The sequence below is a fragment of the Fusarium phalaenopsidis genome, assembly GCF_050370095.1.
Source record: "Fusarium phalaenopsidis strain FUZ10S chromosome Unknown contig_32288, whole genome shotgun sequence".
Lineage (NCBI taxonomy): Eukaryota > Fungi > Ascomycota > Sordariomycetes > Hypocreales > Nectriaceae > Fusarium > Fusarium phalaenopsidis.
Genome location: NW_028145412.1, coordinates 448,978 through 468,634, shown reverse-complemented (window position 1 = coordinate 468,634; position 19,657 = coordinate 448,978). Strand labels below are relative to the sequence as shown.

At 53.5% G+C, this 19,657-nt stretch overlaps 5 protein-coding genes across 5 annotated transcripts; 3 read left to right on the top strand and 2 right to left on the bottom strand.

The window, feature by feature from the left end:
- Positions 1 to 6,529: 6,529 nt before the first annotated feature.
- On the top strand, positions 6,530 to 6,994 carry LRP88_03700 (uncharacterized protein; the record flags this gene model as incomplete). The annotated part of the gene is made up of 1 exon (XM_083240313.1): positions 6,530 to 6,994. The coding sequence occupies one exon, from the start codon at positions 6,530 to 6,532 to the stop codon at positions 6,992 to 6,994; it is 465 nt and encodes a 154-aa protein (XP_083103603.1).
- A 5,862-nt stretch (positions 6,995 to 12,856) lies between these two features.
- LRP88_03699 (Ras family GTPase TEM1) lies at positions 12,857 to 13,908 on the bottom strand (the record flags this gene model as incomplete). The annotated part of the gene is made up of 2 exons (XM_083240312.1): positions 12,857 to 12,955; positions 13,120 to 13,908. The coding sequence occupies 2 exons, from the start codon at positions 13,906 to 13,908 to the stop codon at positions 12,857 to 12,859; spliced, it is 888 nt and encodes a 295-aa protein (XP_083103602.1).
- Positions 13,909 to 15,725: 1,817 nt separating this feature from the next.
- LRP88_03698 (glycine cleavage H-protein-domain-containing protein) lies at positions 15,726 to 16,292 on the top strand (the record flags this gene model as incomplete). The annotated part of the gene is made up of 2 exons (XM_083240311.1): positions 15,726 to 15,840; positions 15,892 to 16,292. 2 exons carry the CDS (start codon positions 15,726 to 15,728, stop codon positions 16,290 to 16,292), a joined length of 516 nt encoding a protein of 171 aa, XP_083103601.1.
- Positions 16,293 to 16,492: 200 nt separating this feature from the next.
- On the bottom strand, positions 16,493 to 17,497 carry LRP88_03697 (hydroxymethylbilane synthase; the record flags this gene model as incomplete). The annotated part of the gene is made up of 1 exon (XM_083240310.1): positions 16,493 to 17,497. The coding sequence occupies one exon, from the start codon at positions 17,495 to 17,497 to the stop codon at positions 16,493 to 16,495; it is 1,005 nt and encodes a 334-aa protein (XP_083103600.1).
- Positions 17,498 to 18,302: 805 nt separating this feature from the next.
- On the top strand, positions 18,303 to 19,072 carry LRP88_03696 (uncharacterized protein; the record flags this gene model as incomplete). Its single annotated transcript, XM_083240309.1, has 2 exons — positions 18,303 to 18,655; positions 18,712 to 19,072. 2 exons carry the CDS (start codon positions 18,303 to 18,305, stop codon positions 19,070 to 19,072), a joined length of 714 nt encoding a protein of 237 aa, XP_083103599.1.
- Between the last annotated feature and the right edge of the window lie 585 nt (positions 19,073 to 19,657).

Sequence of the window (19,657 nt, the reverse complement as noted above, 5' to 3'; positions counted from 1 at the left end):
TGGCGCTGCTTGATTCGCCACACGGCCTGGCCTTGCGGGACGCGGCCGGCATGTCTCCACCGGCATCACGGCCAATCGTCGCGTCCATCTGTTGATGTCGCAAAAGCAAGGGAGACAGTCCAATGTATCTCTCACACCAGTCAGCCCAGAGGTACTTGATGGTCAAGTATAATACATCAGACACCGCACGGCTCGGCCCCGAAATAGCCTGGGCGTAAGAGTCGACGCGCATCGCGTAACAACACTTTGATGCGTTCACGATGCGTCCACACGATTCCTATACCGTTGCACCACATCGTCAGCCGCCTGCCGTGCCGTGCCGTTGAACTGGTGATGCTTGCAGTACCCAACCGTCAAGTTTGCCCGTTGAAGACAGGCACAATCAATTGTTCCAATTCATTGTGCACCCATCTTATCTCGATGCCATCATCTAGCTCTAGTCCAATAACACGACTGGTCGCGTCGATGCGGCCTCATCACAAACCCCATCACTTAATATACACCAAACCTCCTACAATTGGCCCATCCTCTATCCAGCTGATCCACGGACACACCGCACCTTGGCCCATACAGCTCCAGGCCTGGTCCCGGTCGAGCCGTATACACAACAACCCCTTCAGCCTGCCTACATAACAAGTCTCCTCCCCGATGCATCTTGTTTCCATTAAAAGGTCCGGCCACCCGCGTCCCCTAATAAACTTCCTCATCGCGTCTATTTTGTGTCGTCGCGACCGTGTCCGTGTCGCATCCGCGCCCGAGGTGCAACACCAGCTTTGCCTAATGCACTCCTTTACATGCAGCCTGGAGGCTGGGGATGGGACCGCAACATTCGTCCCTCAGCCAAGTTTCTCATCAATGACCATCTGATCAGAAAATCTTGTGCTGTTTCTGCTGCGCCGTCGAGACGCCATCTTGTCGTGTTGGCCGTCATCAACACCTCGCCCGGCCACCTGGCTGCATAAGGGCAAGGGCATCGCCACGGTTTGCAGCTGGATTAATTTCATCAGCCTGGCACAATTTCTTATGCTTTCTGTCTCTCCTGCTCCTGGCCCTTAGCCACCGTTACAGGTCCGAGGCCTGCATCTGGATCCATTGGCCTAGTGCAAAGCACCATCCGTCATCGTCTGTCTATCAAGTGATCGACCTGCCCTCTGGCTACTCAGAATTGGATCGACTTCTCACCGAGACATTGGCCCAGCCTCGAACACGACGTTCATAACTGAATATCATTGAATAACTGCCTTGGCCTATGGAGTGATAACAATACTGGCGTGTCTTCAGGTACTAATCGCCATGTAGTCTAATCATGTTGGTCCACCGAGGCCATCCGTGGCCCGTCCTCGACCATGTTCGTCCGCATCGTCAGCCCGTCTTGCCATCCGAGTCCAAAGTCCCTCACTTGTCGTGCTGGAGATGGTGTGGCCCTGGGCCCGCGGACCTACTCGGCACCGACTCGTCCGCCTCGAGGGTGTGTGGCCGGGGTGATTTGGCACGAGAGTTCACCGCATCATGTTGCAAATGATGAGCGTTCGAAGGCGGAGACCTTCTGGGAGAAGGGTTCGCATCATCTTGCAAAGAATGAGTAGTGGGTGATGGAGATTTGACTCGGGTCGTTGGGTCATGATGGAGGTCATGTCCGGTATCCGAAGTCCTTCGTGGACGGAAGGAATCGACTTGATCATGACTCGATCCATGACCCCTGTGCCGGCTGGGATGAGTGTCAGTCCTGGGAGAGGCAACCTGTGCCTTGGTGTCGTCCCTAAGGCGATGGGTAGGAGGCGGATGCGTCAAGGAAGCCGGGTCTTTGCTGAGTCTATGGGGGGCTGAGTGGCCCTTGTACATGGCCGGCGTAGTTGGGTCCTGGCTGAGTTCATGGGCGTTGACGAGGGTCGCATCTGTGGGCGCGACTGGATCGCGGGCAATCGATCTCTCCCGTCTCCGGCTTGCGCTGGTACGGCGACTGCTCATTGAAGATGGAGTTGTAGTGGAACACTCTTCTGGGATGCATGGGAGTGGCTCATCGCATTCCGTGTTGGGAGTGGTGGTTTGACTTGTCGAGCTTGAACTCGAGGAATAAGTCATAGGGGAAGGCGGGATATACCCAGTGGAAGACGAGGCTCCGCTGGCTTTTCGAGACCTGGCTTGTCGAAGAAGGATCTCATTCTCGGTTTGGATCAGAGTCTCGCTGGGACAGCAGCAGCTCACAGCCAAATCCCGGCTCTTGTCGCCCTGGATGTCGTAAAAGTCTCGAACTTGGCCTCGGATGGCAGAGATGAAGCATCCGTAAACTGACTACGTTAGGCTGATCACCAGAGAGGATCTTGGTACTCACAAGGCAAGCAGGATGCAAACATGCAGCAGTTGGACGACAGGAGGCGGACTTGACGTTCTGTGATGTCTTGGCCATCGCGTTCGTCAGAGGCGATCTTGAGACGAAGGTTGGCACGGCCGTAGACGATACAAGGGCAACAGATCGATTCGAAGTAATCGCCACAGGCGGGCGTTTCGGCGTTGTATTGCCATTCGCGTTGGTAATCCATGATGAGTGACGATGATGATGATGCGGAAGAGAAGATGGAGAGATGATGGAGGAAGTGAGTACGAGTGTACGCTGTGCCTAGTTGCGGAAGAACCTGTAGTGGTTGGCAGTTGCGGAGGAAAGAGCTGCTGAGGAAGGAACAAGTGTATGGATGAAGGCATCTCGATGGGAGAAGAGGGCAGTAGCCAAGAGTTTGGCTGTGGAAGGAACCTGAAGTGGTTGGAAGTTGTCGAGGAAAGAGCAAGTGCATCAGATGGAGGCATCACTGGGAGTCGCCGATGATGGCAATTGGGCATGTAGACCAGGTAGGCAAGGTTGTTCAACCTGACGATGATATTGTTCTTATCAATTGCAGTCTATTCATTTCAAGATCGGCTCGAGTGCCTCGCCTCTCCTCCACATAATTGCAGAGTAGAGAGATCTCATTACTTCCACGACCGAGCAATGGGGAATCAATCAAGCAAGAGGGAAGCAGCACGGCACCAGATGAAGACACCGGGGAGGAATCACAAATCAGAGCAACTGGACAAGCAAGGAGCTACCTAGGCAGGTAGGTAGAGCAGGCGAAAGGCATGATGAAGCGGTTCAATTAATTGCAGTATAACCATTGAACGGTCATTCGGGCGCCTTTCCTCCTGGAGCAAGCATTTGAACACAGGAATTCTCATCAAATCGACTATCCAGCATTCAGGGCCACCATCAAGCAAATGCAGAATCAATCGAGCAAGAATGAGGCATCATGGCAGACGCATCGACCAACTTACAAAAGGTCCATCCATGTTCCTTCCCGAGCTCAAACATGAAAGCGCGCCTTGGCTCAATGCCTCATCTATCTGCGACAACGGCATGAACGACCAAGGCATTGAAAACAGGATCGATCATGGCAAGCAGAGCCTCACACCGAGATCACGTATCACAGATTCAGATTTTGACCGACAAGAAGGACAAAAGGGAAATCAAAGCAAGCAGCCTCAAACCTTGTGCATCATCTGTCGCGGAGCAGCCGAAACATGCCAAAAGACGTGTTCCTGACGCGATGTCTGGAACTGTGGACGACTGGAACTGTGGCCAAACGCCATGGAAGGTTTGGATCCCAAGTATTGAAGCTTCGTAGATGGCGTAGATTCCCTCCCGACGGCCGTGATTGACATCCGTCGATTGACAGCTCCTCCCGTTGGCTGCGCCACCAGACGCCCGCTGAGCCATGCCAGTCTCGACTGCTCCCGATGCTGCGAGTGCTGGGGGACCCTGCATTAGTTCACCCGCGTTCTAGACCCTCGTCACACTCGTCGTTGCCCACCGGATGAACTCTCCCTCTCGCCCAAGAGAGGAAGCTGTTAGCACACGCACTCTAGTGACCTTCAAAGGAGGGGAAGAAGCATCGACGGAAGATACCATCGAGCAAACCGTGTCAAACTCTGTCGCGTCATGCCCAGTTGCTGGTCATTATCTGGTTCGGATAATGGATCGTCGGCAGAGGGAGGTGGGAAATTAGCCGCAATCTCTCCATCTCAGTGATAGAATGGGATTTGCATAACACTGCAACACACATGGGAACCGACGTAATGCCTCAAATAGCACCTCTCTGATACGCGGACGATGCTACGCCATACGCGGACATCATGTAGACGCCCGTACATGGCGCATCAGTTCAGTTGGGCATCCACTGAGACAAGAGCCTATCTTTCGGTCTCGTAGCGAGCACTCTCTTTACCGAGAAGACGAACTCTCAGTGGATGCTGCGCCCCAGAGTTGAAACGCAGCGAGATGCGAAAGCGCGCAGGGAGGTCCAAGCATCAGAGGACGCGCGGATTTTGGCCGCTCGAGTTCGTTGCGAGGATAGGATTTCCTCCGGACCAACTGAGCGGGGTCCACGACGAGTTGAATCCAAGTTGCACCATGCCAAGGAAGCATCCTGTTGCATCGGTGGCTGCGTTGGCCCTGTCAAACGTCGAGCAGAGTTTCCTTGATTCGAAGCTTGAGCTTGCTAGCTTGGAGTAGACGACGGCTATGGGCACGATAGAGGGCACAATGACAGTCTGTCTGGCAATGACGGCAATGGAATCCAGTGGCGGTTCACTCCCGTTGGTGAAGCTTGCCCTGTGCCTGGACCTGGATTTACTCCTGAGGCTGTCTGTACCTTGCATCCTCATGTGGTTTCGGCTGTTGAGAAGTCACGGGATAAGCATAATGACCCCAAGTCTTGTGGTCAAGTCGAATGTCGCAATCATGCCATGGATGGAGTCAAGGGAGAGACATGGCAGAGCGTGATGTGATAGATTGTGCGTGCTTTTCCAACGATATATCGAGATGCAGCACACGACTCGTCCCCCCTCCCGGCTGGTCGGCCCCTGGCCAAGACGGATGGTTCCCTCTGGGAGTGAAAGATGGTGGGCGAGTCAGTTCGTTCTCGGGTTCTTCTCCAGATGGATGGACCCATCTCGGTGGCGCTCGCACCGGCCAAGAACCATGGCGGATATCGGGTGAATAGCCTAGGCCGCCGCTAGACTGGAGGAAGAGGAGAAAGTCGAGTGAGCTATATTCTTTGTTGAGAGGGGATTCGTGGAACTGGTTTGGTCTGAAGGCATGCGGCCATGCCACATGGGCGAGAATCTTGGGATGAACGGGTGGCGACGTGCGTGACTCGACCTGACAGCGTTTGGCACTGGATCTGATCTTGGTAACTGGAATCAGGGTCAATATTGAGGCACAGAAGCAGAAGAGATGGGCAGCCAAATGATGCCATCCTATGTCCAGTGGCGATGGATCCATGGAACTTAGCAGTCGCAGCGGCAGCGGCAGCGGCAGCGTCCCATCGCATGGAGTCAAGGTTAGGGGTAGCGCAGCGTAGAGGCCCCCCGCTGGCTGCGCGTTCCCGCCAGGCCCAAAAGCGGCAAGACCGCCCCTAGCGCACCCGCTTTAGGCCCAAGCGTCCAGGCGAGGTCTTGGAGATAGGCTCAAATCTCCCAGCGGGGGCTGCAGCACCTGTTTCTGCTGGGGTCCATCTCCAAGGACAAGGAGGCCTGGAACAGGGCCTGAACGAATGCCCCTAAACTCTCAGTCCCGTCCTCGTGGGCTCGTTCTTGTCTGGTCTGTGGCTTGAGAGGGACCAGAAGGTGCTCCTGTTTCTATTCAAAACCACCAGGTCCCTACCCTGTCCGGGATGATTCTGGTGTCTGGTTGTACTCGCAATCTCTCATCTTGCCCCTTGAGAACGACCTCGAGCTTCTTCTTCCTTCAATCCTCCCGTCTCCATTGTTGGGAGAAGGAAACACGAGAGAGAGCAATATTCAACAATACACCATCTCCTCTCCTTATTTGGCGGCTGATTCCCTTTCCTTTTGGCTCTCCTGACTCCCTCTCGGAACCGCTCCACTAACCGGCCGGACTTGAGCGAACCGAATCGCCAAAACGACCCATGCTCTGAGACCTCCCAAGGACGAACCAGCCCATCATCATCTGCCTTTCTTTGCTTCCTTTCTCTAAGGATTCATTCTCCTTCGCCACTTTCCCAACGAAATAACGAAAGGCATCATTCTCTTGGCCTTTTACTCTCCTTGACCCATACTCTCATCTCTTCTACTCGCCGCTCCTTTGCGAATACGATTCAATTCAGCGACAACATTCTCGCCCTTGGCGTACGCGGCCTCCAACCAACCTCTTCCCCAATCCTCTCGGCGCAAACTTTCTCCCAAACTTTACTATTCAACGTCCTTGTGTCTCTTGACGGGCGATACAAAAAGGTATGTTCCAGCCCTCGCCCGTTTTGGTGCGACTACTCTAGTCGCACGCGCATGTTGATGGTTCCATCTCCTGGGACACGCTCAACATCAACCTCGATCGCCACATTCGCGTCACTTGCAACGAGACTGACTGAAAATAGCTGCCGTTGGATCAGCTGAAATCACCTTGATTTAATTCATCGCCAATTCCTCGTCCTAGCGACTCTACTTCACCCTCTAAAACACATTCATATTCACATCCATCACGATGCCTTCAAACTACGAGAAACTCTCCCGCCCTAGTGGCCCCAGCATCGACACCCTCGCCCTCCCCGAAAAGGCCGCCTTCTCAACAAATACCACCGTCTGCCCCGATGACACTCCCACACCGCGCTCCGACCGGAGCACCAACCCCTTCGACACCGACATCGAGGCCATGGTCACTACCCACACGACCGACTCGTCCTGCATCCAGCACAAGACATCTGCCAGTCCCCTCGCTAGGAAGAGCGACTGCCAGGTCTGGCCCGGCAAGGACCACTGGAAGCAAAAGGCCAAGGCAAACAAGGCAAAGAACCGCTGCACCTGCATGGCCAACCTCAGCCGCCGGAACCGCATCATCGTCAAGGTCCTCCTGGTGTTTCTCGTCGTGGGCATCGCCGTCGGTGTCGGTTTTGGCGTCAGCAAGCCCTTGAACGCCCCCATCTGGGGAGACAGGGACAACAAGCACTAAAGCACCTTTCTTCTCGTCTTTGGTTTTCGGATTTTCGATGCATCTTTAGATACCCCCATCGGCAAAAGCAGCAGCTACACCCGCCAGGGACTCGTCGACTGCGGCCCCTCGAGATCAGAACTCTGTACATGTAATCACCGGGACTTTCTTCTTCTACTATATTCTTTAGCGCGCTGGGGCTTTTTCACTCTTTTCATCATGAACGGCGTTGTGGTGTTTCTTATTTCTCCCTGTTGGAACCGGCGGGCATTCTTATATGGAACGGATTGAAGGAGTACAGAACCTTGGGGTCTTTTTGTTCTTGATTGTTTCTCTCTCTCGCTTCAGGTCTGCTCGTGATCATCTCGAGCCGGTATAGAGGTAGACCATAGAGTCAAAATGAAATATCTGCTCACTTGGCCAAGTGGCAGGAGGACATATGTCCAGTTTCAGCGAGAACACTTCAAGTCCCTTTACAGTATGCCATGAGTTGATCATCTCTTACACCGAGATCAGAGTGCTTACAGTGTAAGTCAGATTATGCATCTCATGCAGCCATGGCCCATGTACGGCTCCACCACATCAAGCCAGCATGCACCAGATCGTCAGGAACGAGATCAAGCTAATCAACCCAGATTGCGGGGAAATCAAAAGGACCCTAGATTCTTTCTCGCATTCCCGTATGCAGAAAAGGAAAAGAAGGCTGGAAATGCCGTCAAGTGGCCTGTCGAGTTCTGATGGAGGGGATCCACAAGCTTCCGCGGGTTCCGGAGGTGGGACGGTATAAGAGGAGCAAGAGGCCCGGCTTACAGCGTGTAGCGGTGAGTCCGATGGTTACCGTTGTACAGCTTTTACTCGACTGATTGTTTCTTTGGATGTTTGTGCTGTTCACCGCAGTTTGTGCTGCTATGCCGGTTGTGTGGCTATTCTCGACTACACCGCTGGAAACTCGACGCTCGTGACACTGGAACTGCGGCATCACATGGTTTGAGCAAACTTGGTTATTGTGATGCTAACACGCCTCGGCTGTCGTTCACACAGCCTCTTCATGCAAACGTGCCTTCTCCCCACTCATCATTGTGCTTCCAGCTCGTCCGTCTGTTCCCCGATCCCCATCCCGTCCCCCGAGGCGACGTCGGCAGCAAAGGCTCAGCGCCATCATCTGCAACCACCTCCGTCTCCCGAAGTGCGTCCTTCCACGGAAACTCCGCTCTCTTGGTTCGAAAGGGTCGTTGTGTAAGGCGTCCGACTAGTCGTGCGTGGCGATCCCGCTGGAGGGCGATGGAGATGGAGAGGATCCAGCAGAGGAGGACCACATGGATGATGATGAAGCCGGCCACGATCCAGCGGTTATATGGTTGAAGATCCATGCCGCGTAGTGGTGGGTGTGTGAGCGTGTTGAACCGATGAGGACGGAGGTAGGTGTTTTGAGTCTTGAACCTCATAGTGCTGGATTTTATACACTGAGGCTCTCGGCAGGTGTAGCTCGTCATTGTTGATGTAGGCCGTTTCTCACGGCGCACTTCGCCTCTGAATGGAATTGCCGTCAGTGATTCACGGCTGGAGGAAGCACCGTGACCTACATGATGGTAGAGTCAGGCTCCCGCTCGCACGTATGCCCTCGTGGTGTCGTAGTCTGAGACAAGACCGCACCCACGGCAACATGACTGCGGAGGAGTCCGCATACCATCAGCCTGTTCCGGATGTGGTTTCTTCATTTCTGAATAGCGGTATCTTCCACCTGGTGTGATTCATGGACGTTGGCTAGGTGTAATTGGCAGCCTTTGTTCCGTCAAGTCTTAAAGCGCAAACAAAGCACCTGGTCACAAAGACACAACAAAAGAACGACCTAGACAGGGCATGAAAGGCCCAGCAATTGCTTCACTATAGATATTTAGCACATCGTTTACGCAGTTCTTGCTTGAATACTACCTTAGAAAATCACCACCCTCAGATCTATACAAAATGACACGGTTCACCCACACGCCCTCATTCTCCCACCTCCTCTGGCCACCAACCAGAGATGTGAGCAGCAGCGCAGCCAGGGAAGAGTCCAAGAACAGCTCTACAGTATGGGCTATTATCGCCGTTGGCCTGGTTATTGTACTTCCTCTCCTTGGGGGTGGAGTCGTCAAGCTTTACCAGCATGTAAAGAAGAAGAGGGCTCGTAGGGCGGATGTTGAGCAGGGCACGACCAGTGCATAGAAGACGTAGAATAATTGAGAATTCTTGAGACTCCCGAAGTACAAAGTTTTGCTTAAGATGACGCGAGTGTTGACATTTGTCTTAGTCAATACACAGGAGTTTCGATGCCTACCTACATGCTAGACAAAGAAAGCTATACAAGTGGACGAACTTCACCACAAAGAGCTACGTAGAGCGGGAATAAGTATATTGTACCATGCCTCACCTCCACGAAGAGCCGCCAAAGTTGCTGTGCACACTGAAGAGTCCTAATTGGCCGAGCTAATAAGCCTCTATTTGGGTTAAATTTGCAGTGAAGAGATTTGACTCACTCAAGTACCTATGATCCAAGGCAGCCTCACTTTGACTGACGACGCAGCACGGCTACAATAGATACCTTAGGTAGTGGAGAGTGTATAGCACTACGTGTTCCGCGAACAGCCCTGTTCGAGGGACCTCGGCGTGGATTAAAATTGCGGTGCAATTCCACTCGTGGCAATGGTGTCGCAGTCGTCGCCTCACTTTTTAGGAGCTGCATATTCGCCAAATCAGGCGATGCTGCCTTGTCCTTGAAATCTGCTAGAAACGCTGCGTATGTGTCAAATAGCTCAAATTGGCCGACTTAATGACGGAACGCCTAGTCTTTGCGTGGGTTAAACTTGCAGTGAATGCGATTCTCACATCTGCCAGTGCGTTTCTCACATCTGCTAGCGCACTTTTCACAACTGCGCAACACAGACTTCCTGTCTTTTGTAAGGGATCTACGTCGGTGCCCCATGTTGACCGCGTAGATCCATCCATCAGTGGGCAAATCTGTTGATAATTCCGCGTTCAGGAGTACAGCATCGCCTAACTGTAAAACCGCGCTCAGTTGGGTCAAGAGCCGAAACTTGAGTTCTGATTCATCATGCCTTGCCATTGACCATGTTAGAAATTACCATGTAGTGCAGTGCTGTGAGTGTACTATGAATGGAGGGCATAGGCGAAAAGCCCCGTTCGAGGGACCTCAACGTGGGTTAGTTTTGTAGTGCAATGTCTAAGAAACACGGACGGATGACGGGGTGTCAGATCTCTACAGAGGTTAAATCTGCAGTGAAAGTGCCTTGGGCTTCTTGTACGGTATCGTGCGGCCACCGGCACCACTCATCTTTAGTGAGGCTGTTTGCGCCTTTGGTCGTCTTTTCCTCCTGGTCCTTGGTGGAAGATCCATCTCGGCCCTCCGAGTTGACGATGTTAACTTGTCCAGCACGAAATAGGCGATGAAAGCACGCCAAGTTTGATGAAGAGCCGGAATTAGAATTGTGCTCCATCATGGCTCGTACACATGTTAGGTATCCACACAATGTAGTAAGGCACCGTGAGTTTACTATGGGTGGACTGGGTAGGCGAAAAGCCTTGTTGGGGGGCCTCTGCGTGGGTTAAAACTGCAGTGAAAGGTAAGGAGGCAGTGCCAGCGGGGCTTTCATGTAGACTTTGGGTAGGCTTCTTCTGTCACCAAGGCTTGATAGTTCTCGTGTAGTGTCCCGTCTGCGGAGATACTGGGTGTACCTGAAGCGCTCTGTATTTGCTCCGGAGAGCTGAGACAACTGTTGCTCTGCATTGTGCCTCACCTTTGTGAACCTGAAGTCTCTTTGCGCCATCAATAGTTCTAATTGGTCGACTAATAAGGCCTCAGCGTGGGTTAAATTTGCAGTGAAAAAAGTTACAACTAATGTGACAGCTAAAGTTACAGCTAATATGACAGCTAACGTGACATCTAACTAGTGTTTGCCCTTTATCCCATCCCATGATGCCCGAGCCCCTGCCATTGGACATTGATTCAAGTGCTCCGAAACAGAAACCACCAATGGATGAGATACGCCCATTTTAGCTATTCTAAACAGTCGACAGCATTAGCAAGGGCCCAGATGTCCTCACAGTAGAGGCCTCCGTTGCCCACAACCTCATCTTGGTGGGCAGATCCCTAATAGGCCGAGGCTTGTTAGGTGCTCTTCTCTCGTTCTACGTGTCGTGTACACAAAGAGAAATGAGGCGTCTGCTTCAAAGGTCATGTACAACTGAAAGAGATCTGCGGAGACGGCGCTGTCGTGCTTGGGTTAAGCTTGGGTCCACTACCTGGGTTGCAGACAACAAAGACAGTGAGCTCGTAGCCAACTTGGCTATTTCTCTTATTCTCCTCTAATATTAAGAACTTGCTTATGTTCTAATGAACATTATTTAGAATACGTGTTTGTGGGCAACGTTCTGCACTCAATGACGCTTGTTCTCCTAACAAACTGCCTTCATTGTTCTCCAACCCACTAAATCACTACGCCCATCCCTATATAACTCTCCAACTACACACACCGAACCAACCATCGCAACTTCCCATAGACCTCTCCGCACGAGAGATCAAGGTAACTCCCATGGCCCCCTGCAACGCACACCAAAACACCCCTTTTACACCCCCCTTCCGCAAGATCCCCTCATATCACAACCTCACAACTCGCGAGGAAGAGCCCCCAGCAGAATCTCACATCATCGCCTTGGCAGTCATCTTTGGCATTGTAGTTCTTCTCTTCCTGTTTGTCTTCATCATGTCTTTCGCCCCCTGGCGCAAGACCTCCAGGAGAACGCAGTATGAGCGGGTTGACCAGGAGGAAGCACACGAACTGGAAGGGGACGCACGCCAGGACTGGCCTCTTATCATTGATACCCATCCAGTAAACCCCCCACGCCCCCGTTTGGAGGAACAGATTCGAAAGTTGTGGGAGTCGTCACGCGAAAAGCAGTGTTCTCCCGCGCGGGCGGCAAAGACTCGAGACTCGATGGACCTGTGTGACTTTGATGACGTTGATTTGGCAACTCCTTGGAAGAAGGATCAGACGTATGGCCCGAAGACAAACTACAATGACGATGTGGAGGACAAGGGGGAGAGAAAATGGGTTAGGCACCCGGTCAAGGGGCAGGGAGCTAATCACAAGTCCAGTGATGAAAGCGCGAGTAACACATCGGTCAACACCAAGAAATTGGCTTGAACTCGTATCAGACCGCATAGCCTATTATCTGACGGGCCTGTATATTAGCAATCAACTCTTATAACACCTTGTCTCATCTTCGTACAGGAACCGCTCATTCCTCATCTAATGCTACCTCGTCTCTCATCCTAGCATACATCATCCCCCTGAGCCAACAATACGATTAACGTTGCAGCTGTTTCATGATATCCTTCTGATATCCCCTGTAGCTCCTCCAGGACAGCAATAAAAGCCGCTGAGCTGAACACACCCAGCAAGCAATGTAGATGCGCACCCGCGCACCAGAAGATACCCATGTGATTTATCTATCCTTGAGAGGTTATCCCGGCCTCTCCATTATCCGTAAAGTGTAATAAGACAATTGAGTTTAGTGCAGAAACAGAGCCAGTAAGTAATAAGGAAGGGAAGGGAGTCGATCCAGTGGTGTGTAAGACAAAGGGAAAGTCGCGCGCATCAAAGGCAAGTTACAAGGACAGTTTTACTATTTCATTCTTCCTAGCTGACTGTAGATAAGCCGGCCAGTAGGCGCATCGTGTGGCGCCTGCGAAGCTGTTCTTCCAGCTCGCGGTGTATGGTTCGTCATTGTTGTCGGGTATCTCGACGTGATAACATAAGATGGCCTGTCTGAGACATGCTTTGTCTGTGACATGGTCTAGACGTAGTCTTGGTAGGATGCGTATCATCACACAGACTGATATAACAATAGGGGCTCGCCGACGTTTTCGATTTCGGGGATTGTGCACTTGAGGTCGAATGCCTTGGATAGAACGATCTTGAAGATCTATAATGGTCAGTGGTTGCATGAATAGGGGTATGATGAACTAACCTTTTGCACGTTGATGCTATGACTTGTACTTGAAAAGATCAATGCTGCCCTCATGGCCTTGGCAAACCGTCTCGCCTATTTCCGTTAGTCGAATCCATATGATGAGCCAGCCTACACACCTGATTTGAGATCTCTTCTTGGTCCTGGGGGGGAAAGTTGACGAAATGATCGTACTTGGTACCCACAAGAATGGGAATGGCCGTCTTGTTGAAACCTCGTCCCTGGCGATACCACTCCTTGATGCTATTCAAGGTGCTCTTGCGCGTGAGGTCAAACATGAAGAGTATGGCGACGGCGTCGTTGCACACTAGCGGCAGCATGTTGACGAATTCTCTTTGACCGCCCAAGTCCCAGATGGAAAAGGTGATTTCTGTATTGCGGATGGAAATTGTCTTTTCCATAAAGTTGACACCCAGGGTCTGAATGTAGTCCTCATCCCAGCTGCCCTCGACGTACTTGACCATGAGCGACGTCTTGCCGATTTGGGCATCGCCCACCATGCCGACCTTGATCACGACATGGTTACGGCCGTTGGATGAAGGTTCGCCTGCGCCTTGCCGATAGTCATTGTAGGCCTGGTGTGCGGGGTTGGACAGGCCGCTAGCTGGTCGGGAGATTGGAGGTGCCGGTTGGACAGGAGGGGTGTATCTGGCCGAAGGATCCTCCTCTGGTTTGGGACTATTGGCGAGGCCCTGGTCGAGGGATGTGCTCTGTTGATGACGGAAGCCGTTGCTGCTGGAGGCGACATGCGGAGAGCCCTCGATACCGCCTAGAGTGTCGTCGGGGACTTCTTGTGGGGGAGGAACCTCGGTCTCCATGGTGTCAACGGCGATGACGGGAGCGTCGGGAGGGGGAGGGATGGGGTCGGGGATGGTGGCCGTGGCCTCGGTGATCGTTGAGTCGTCCAGGGTGAATAGCAGTCGATGTCGCGATGGGGAGAGTAGTGGTCAAGGCTGAGTGAAGCAGCGGTTGGACGGAGGCGAAGGAGCGTGTGGGGGGACGAAATGAGCGAGAGTCAAGGTCGGTAGAGAACGTGGTTGGAGCGGACGAGGCGCCTATATCGGTCGGAAGAAGACAAGGACAGGCTGGTCAAGAGCTTGTGCGAGGCATGAAGCTGAGATGGAGTCGGCAGAGTAGCGTAGCGTAGCAGTGGGGAGTAGTAGCGGCGGCAGTGGGAGCTGAGCTGAGGCCCAGGCCAGGCACTCGTCGGTAAGTGGTCGTGTGTGCTCCGAGAAGGCTGTCGGTGGCGGAAGCAAAGAGACTCCACGGGATCGTGTCTGGGGCCTAGGGACTCGAAACGAAAAGCCACCCGACAGGCTCAAGAGGGAGAAAGCAGACAGGACAGGCTGTAGGGAGCCGACGTGGTGGCGGACCTAGTGAGACAAGGTCTCGGAGGGGGTTACGAGGAGAGGATGGATCCAGGCCTGGAAGGTAGACGGCGGTAGGGAGAGAAAGAGGGAGACGCCTGGACTGACAGTCAGTCAATCTCTGGCGACAAGAACTTGAAGTGAAGGGACCGAAAGGGACTGACAAGGGGCGAGGGGGATGGCTATTCGTCGCTGGGCTTTTGGAAGAGGTGATGGTGGTGAGCCTCTCACTTGGCCTGGGCGGTTGCGAGTCCCGGGACGGAATTTCAAGGCACCGGTTAAGCCACACGAGCAGGAGATTTGACTTATGCTGCGCTGTGATGGAGTCGCTGCAGCAGGAAAGAGAAAGAAAAAAGAGAAGAGAGAAGAGAATGGAAATTCAAGACACGGCTCTCCTCTCTGATCCACCCCGCCCGAGTCGGTCGATTAGAGTTGGCTAGACCTTGGTCAGCCCGTGTTGTTAATGATGGCGGCCTTTGACCTCTGGGCCATGTGGAGTGGAGTTTTTGCTGCTGTTTAGTTTCGGGAGACGACGCGTTACAGAGCTAGACGCTCAGGGCGCGTCTGCGACGAATGGTTGGTTGAGACACGGGGCAGATGGCTGGCTGACGAGCAAACAATGATGCAATTGGAGCCAAACCGTCTGGATCACAATGACTCGACTCGGTTTTATCTGAGGGGCTTGGCTTGAAAATGCCCGACTATTGTTGTCTCGTAGTATTCAGATTGAGAGTCCACGCAGCCTTTACATGCTCAGAGCACGGATAGTGGCTATCCTTGGGTATCATTTACCATCAGCCCAACTCATCATGCATCGTCAGTAAACAAGCAACCAATGTTTTCATGTTGTTTGTTTGCATCCGCCTGTGCGACATCATCGCTTGGTCAATTGGCCCCGTGCCCGCACGTACATATAGCTGTCTACCTCCACGGATAAGCAAAGAGCCTTGATCTCGGGATCATCATCATGCAGAGCCAACTCATCACGGCTGTCACTCTTGATGCTCATCAGATCTAATCTTGACTCAAAAGACCCTTGACCCTGCATCTGTTTATACATGTTGCAAGTAAACAACTTGACCATGTTGACTTGTGAAACTTGTCCATTGTCCGACCCCTGATTGGTTCAACTCCCTCCGTCAAACATGTGCATCATGAACAAAACTCACACACGGGTCCCGGGCTGACTAAGCTTCCGGGTTCAACCTCCGAAAACCTGCCGCTCGGCCCATGTCCTCCGTAGTGCCGTTCCATTCGGTTGCTTGCGGGCAGAGCTTGTGAGAACTTGACTGATATCACCAACTCGGCAGATCTCGTCCAGCCCCTCTCACCAACCCATCCACTCTCCCACACTCACAATGGCCTCAATTGCCCGGTCCCTGCGCGTCGCTGCGCCTCTGGCCAAGGCTTTTGCCCCTCGAGCTGCTCCTATGGCCCGTTCCTCCATGCGAGCATTCTCCACCACCAAGCTGAGTGAGTTGCGCCTATCTCTCTACAATTGCGACAGAACTAATTGAGGACAAGGTCTTGCCCGTAGGTACACCAAGGACCACGAGTGGATCGACCTCTCGGCCGACAAGAAGCACGGCTTCGTCGGCATCTCCGAGTACGCAGCCGAGCAGCTCGGCGACGTCGTCTACGTCGAGCTCCCCGAGACTGGCGTCCTGGTTGAGCAGGGCGACCAGGTCGGCGCCGTCGAGTCGGTCAAGTCAGCCAGCGACATCAACGCCCCGATCCGACTGCGCGTCACCCAGGTCAATGACAACCTCGAGGAGAAGCCATCCACCATCAACAAGGTCCCCGAGGACGACAGCGCCGGCGGCGGCTGGATCGTCAAGGTCGAGGTTGACGAGGAGGGCGCCAAGCAGTTTGACGAGCTGATGGACATTGAGGCCTACAAGGCCTTTGCTGGCAGCGACCACTAAAGAGTCAATTCAATGGCTATCACGGAAATGGGTTACGATCGGATACAAGAGAAAGGAATGAAAGACAGTTCAACCTGCAAGCATAGACAGAAGTCAGGTGTACCATATGGTGATTCGCGTCCCGGGGGTATATTGGGTTTTATTTTCATGTGCCGATTTGCGGCTATGCATTCATGCCATGTCCTCGTCCATTTTTGTGTCTACTTGACCGTCTCAGGCACTTGCCTCTTCTTGTTAATGGCATCCAGGATCTTGCTAGCTCCCCGGTCCACGAGATCCTTGGCCACCTTCTTTCCAAAGGTGTCAGCCTCCTCTTGTGTCTTGATCTCCTCCGTCATCTCAGAGTCGACACCCTCGTCTCCCCGCAGAGAGACGACGGTAGCTCTGAGCCGTAGCTTGCCGTCCACCCACTTGGTCTCGACTCCAATGGGAACGCTGCACCCGCCCTCGAGCGCCCTCATGACGGCGCGCTCCGCTTCGCACGCCAGCATCGTTTGCTCATTCTCGATCGTCTTGAGGAACTTGAGCACCTTTTCGTCGTCCGCCCGGCACTCGACTCCCAGAGCACCTTGGCCGACGGCGTGCAGGATGCCTCCCGTGTCGGACTCGAGGAATTGGGAGATGTGGTGGCCGAGATCCATGCGCTGGAGACCAGCCGCGGCAAGAATGATGCCAGTCAGTTCCGGATCGTCCTCGAGCTTCTGCAACCGGGTCTGGATGTTGCCTCGGTGGTCCTTGAACTTGAGCGTGGGGTACCGTCGGACCAGCTGAGCAATGCGACGCACACTGCTGGTGCCGATGATGCTGCCAGCCGGCAGATCAGCCAGAGTCTTCCAACCGTGCTTCTCCTGCAGACTCTTCTTGATCACCAGTGTGTCCCTCGGGTCCTCGCGGGACGTCACACATCCGAGGACGCAGCCCTCGGGCAAAGTCGTCGGCATGTCCTTGAGCGAGTGAACCACAAGGTCAAGCTCCTTGTTGACGAGTCTCTCCTCAAGCTGCGACGTCCACAATCCCTTGCCTCCAAAGTTGTACAGAGCCGTGTTCTGGTCTCGATCGCCGGTCGTGGTCATGCCGTGGATGGGGAATTCATGATCGGGGAACTGAGCCTTGAGGGCGTCGACGACGATGTTTGTCTGAGCCAATGCAAGGGGCGACTTGCGCGTGCCGACGTTGATGACGTTCTTGGGGGCGGACTCGGACATTGTGAAAGGCTTTCGGAGGATGAGTTTGCGGATTCAAGGATGGCTGAGCGGCTGAGATGCGCTTGGAGGGGCAAAGTTATCAGCTTTTCGGAGCACAACGGATGGTGGGGTTGATACAGTTTCAATGGCACAGTGCGGGGGATTAGCACGGTACAAATGCCGATGCCGGCCGGGACCTGGATGATGGTAAGTTGGTATGGAACTTGTTTTCTTGCTGAAAGTTTGTTATCCTTACAAATGTTTGTCTTTAGTATATACTTACACTAAGATATCAGTTGAAGCAAACATGTGCAGGTGCATATCGCACAATTGTCGCACTCTAAGAGTTCCATGTCCCACTTACGACCGAGCCATCAATCTAAGAACCCCAGGAACACCTTTAATTATGACAGCAGACAAGTACGAGGTGTATAAAGTGAACATGTGTCTGTCATCATGATACCTCTGTCACCGTCCAGAAACTTGATCGGAGCTTCTCGCCCTCGGAACTTGCCCATGCCACGTCCAGCTCGTCGTGATACTGGACCAGGAACAACACCATGGACTTTGCTTCTACGTTTGACCATCGAACAGGTCCGGACTGCCGATGGCTCCACGATGTAGGACGCGCGACGTGTTCGCAATGCTATTGACGGAAGCCTTCGTTAGCGAGCAAACGCTTGCTTCTTGGGCGACCTGGATATCGGATGTCTGCTAGATATAAGGATGGATAGCCATCATCTCAGACCAGCTCAGCATCCCGACCGACAAGTCCATACCTGGACAGATTAATCCTTCAAGCCAAACTATCGCATTCGTTACCAACATGAAGATATACTTCATCCTCCTCGGGCTGCTCGCCTTGGTCATGGCAAAGCCCCAGGTCCCTCCACCTTCATCCCCTCAGCCTGCGCCTGTTCCTCCTCCATCTCAACCACCAGCTCCTCCAGCCGATCCCCCAGTTCCCCCAGCTGAACCGCCAGCTGAACCACCAGTCCCGCCCTCTCCACCTCCAGCTCCGGTTCCTCCTCCTGACGAACCGGCTCCCGCACCTCCACCCTCTTCTCCGGCCCCTGTCCCGCAGCCTCCGGCGCCAACGGATCCGGCCCCGGCCCCACCAGCTCCGAACCCTACGGGTGCACCACCACCACCAATTGAAGGTCCAATCTGTGAATGCGGGTATACTTACTGCGCAGAAGTCCTCATGGCAATGGGTATAAACACTAATCCCCAAGTCACCGTGGAAACGCTAACGCCTCAGCAGCAAAGCCCTGGAATGAAGCCCAACTCTCCGAGGCGTACTGCAAGACGCCAAACGCCAACTGCCCCCAGGGCTCTCCAGCCACCAGCGTCGACTCGGCCCTGTACATCTGCCTCTGCGACCAGATCGACCAAAAGGTCGGAGACCACCTCGAGCTCCTCTGCGGCTGTGATACGTGCCTCAATGTCGGGCCGGACTTTAGAGGGCGATGCAAGACGCCCTGCCTGCCTGGTCACGGTGGAGGGAGCGGGGCGGGTGATCCGAACACCAGGGAGGGAGACAAGGGGGAGAGCCCGATGCGAGGGAGTGGTCGGTTTGGGAGATTCCATATGTAGTATGGTTGTGTCTGGATGTTGTTAAACAGGCAGACTGCAGCGGTTAGTGGATGAGAATAATGGTGGATGAGATGAATGAGGCCTCTGGAAGTCACTCATTAGATTGTATTGTCCATCCTTTATTTCAGCAAACATCAAACTCATGATCGTCCTTTGTCGTGATTCAAACTGAAGCAGACCTGCAACGCTACTAGATTAGGCTCTAGCCAACATCAGCCACTCCATCCCAGTGACTGGAGCGCTAGAAACATCGGAAACACCCACAGCCCACCCGCTCATGTTGCGAATGCATCATGCATCATGATCTCGGCTCATCTTGAACCGCCCATGGCCGGACTCTGAGGCCGGACTTGCAGCTCCGAGTGAGGGGAACCCGGCCGCCAAGTCCTAGGGAGGGCACCCAACAGGCAAGTCCGCGGGATGAGCAACCCTTCCAGATCTCGCTATTGCAATTCCCCCGAGCCATCCGCCGTCTGTCCATGATGATCCTATGAGAAACCACACCCTATTCTTCCATGGAACAGTTAGAACCCCCCGCGCCCAAGAACAGATGCCCCGCCCCCAGATTTTAGCGGCATTAGCGTC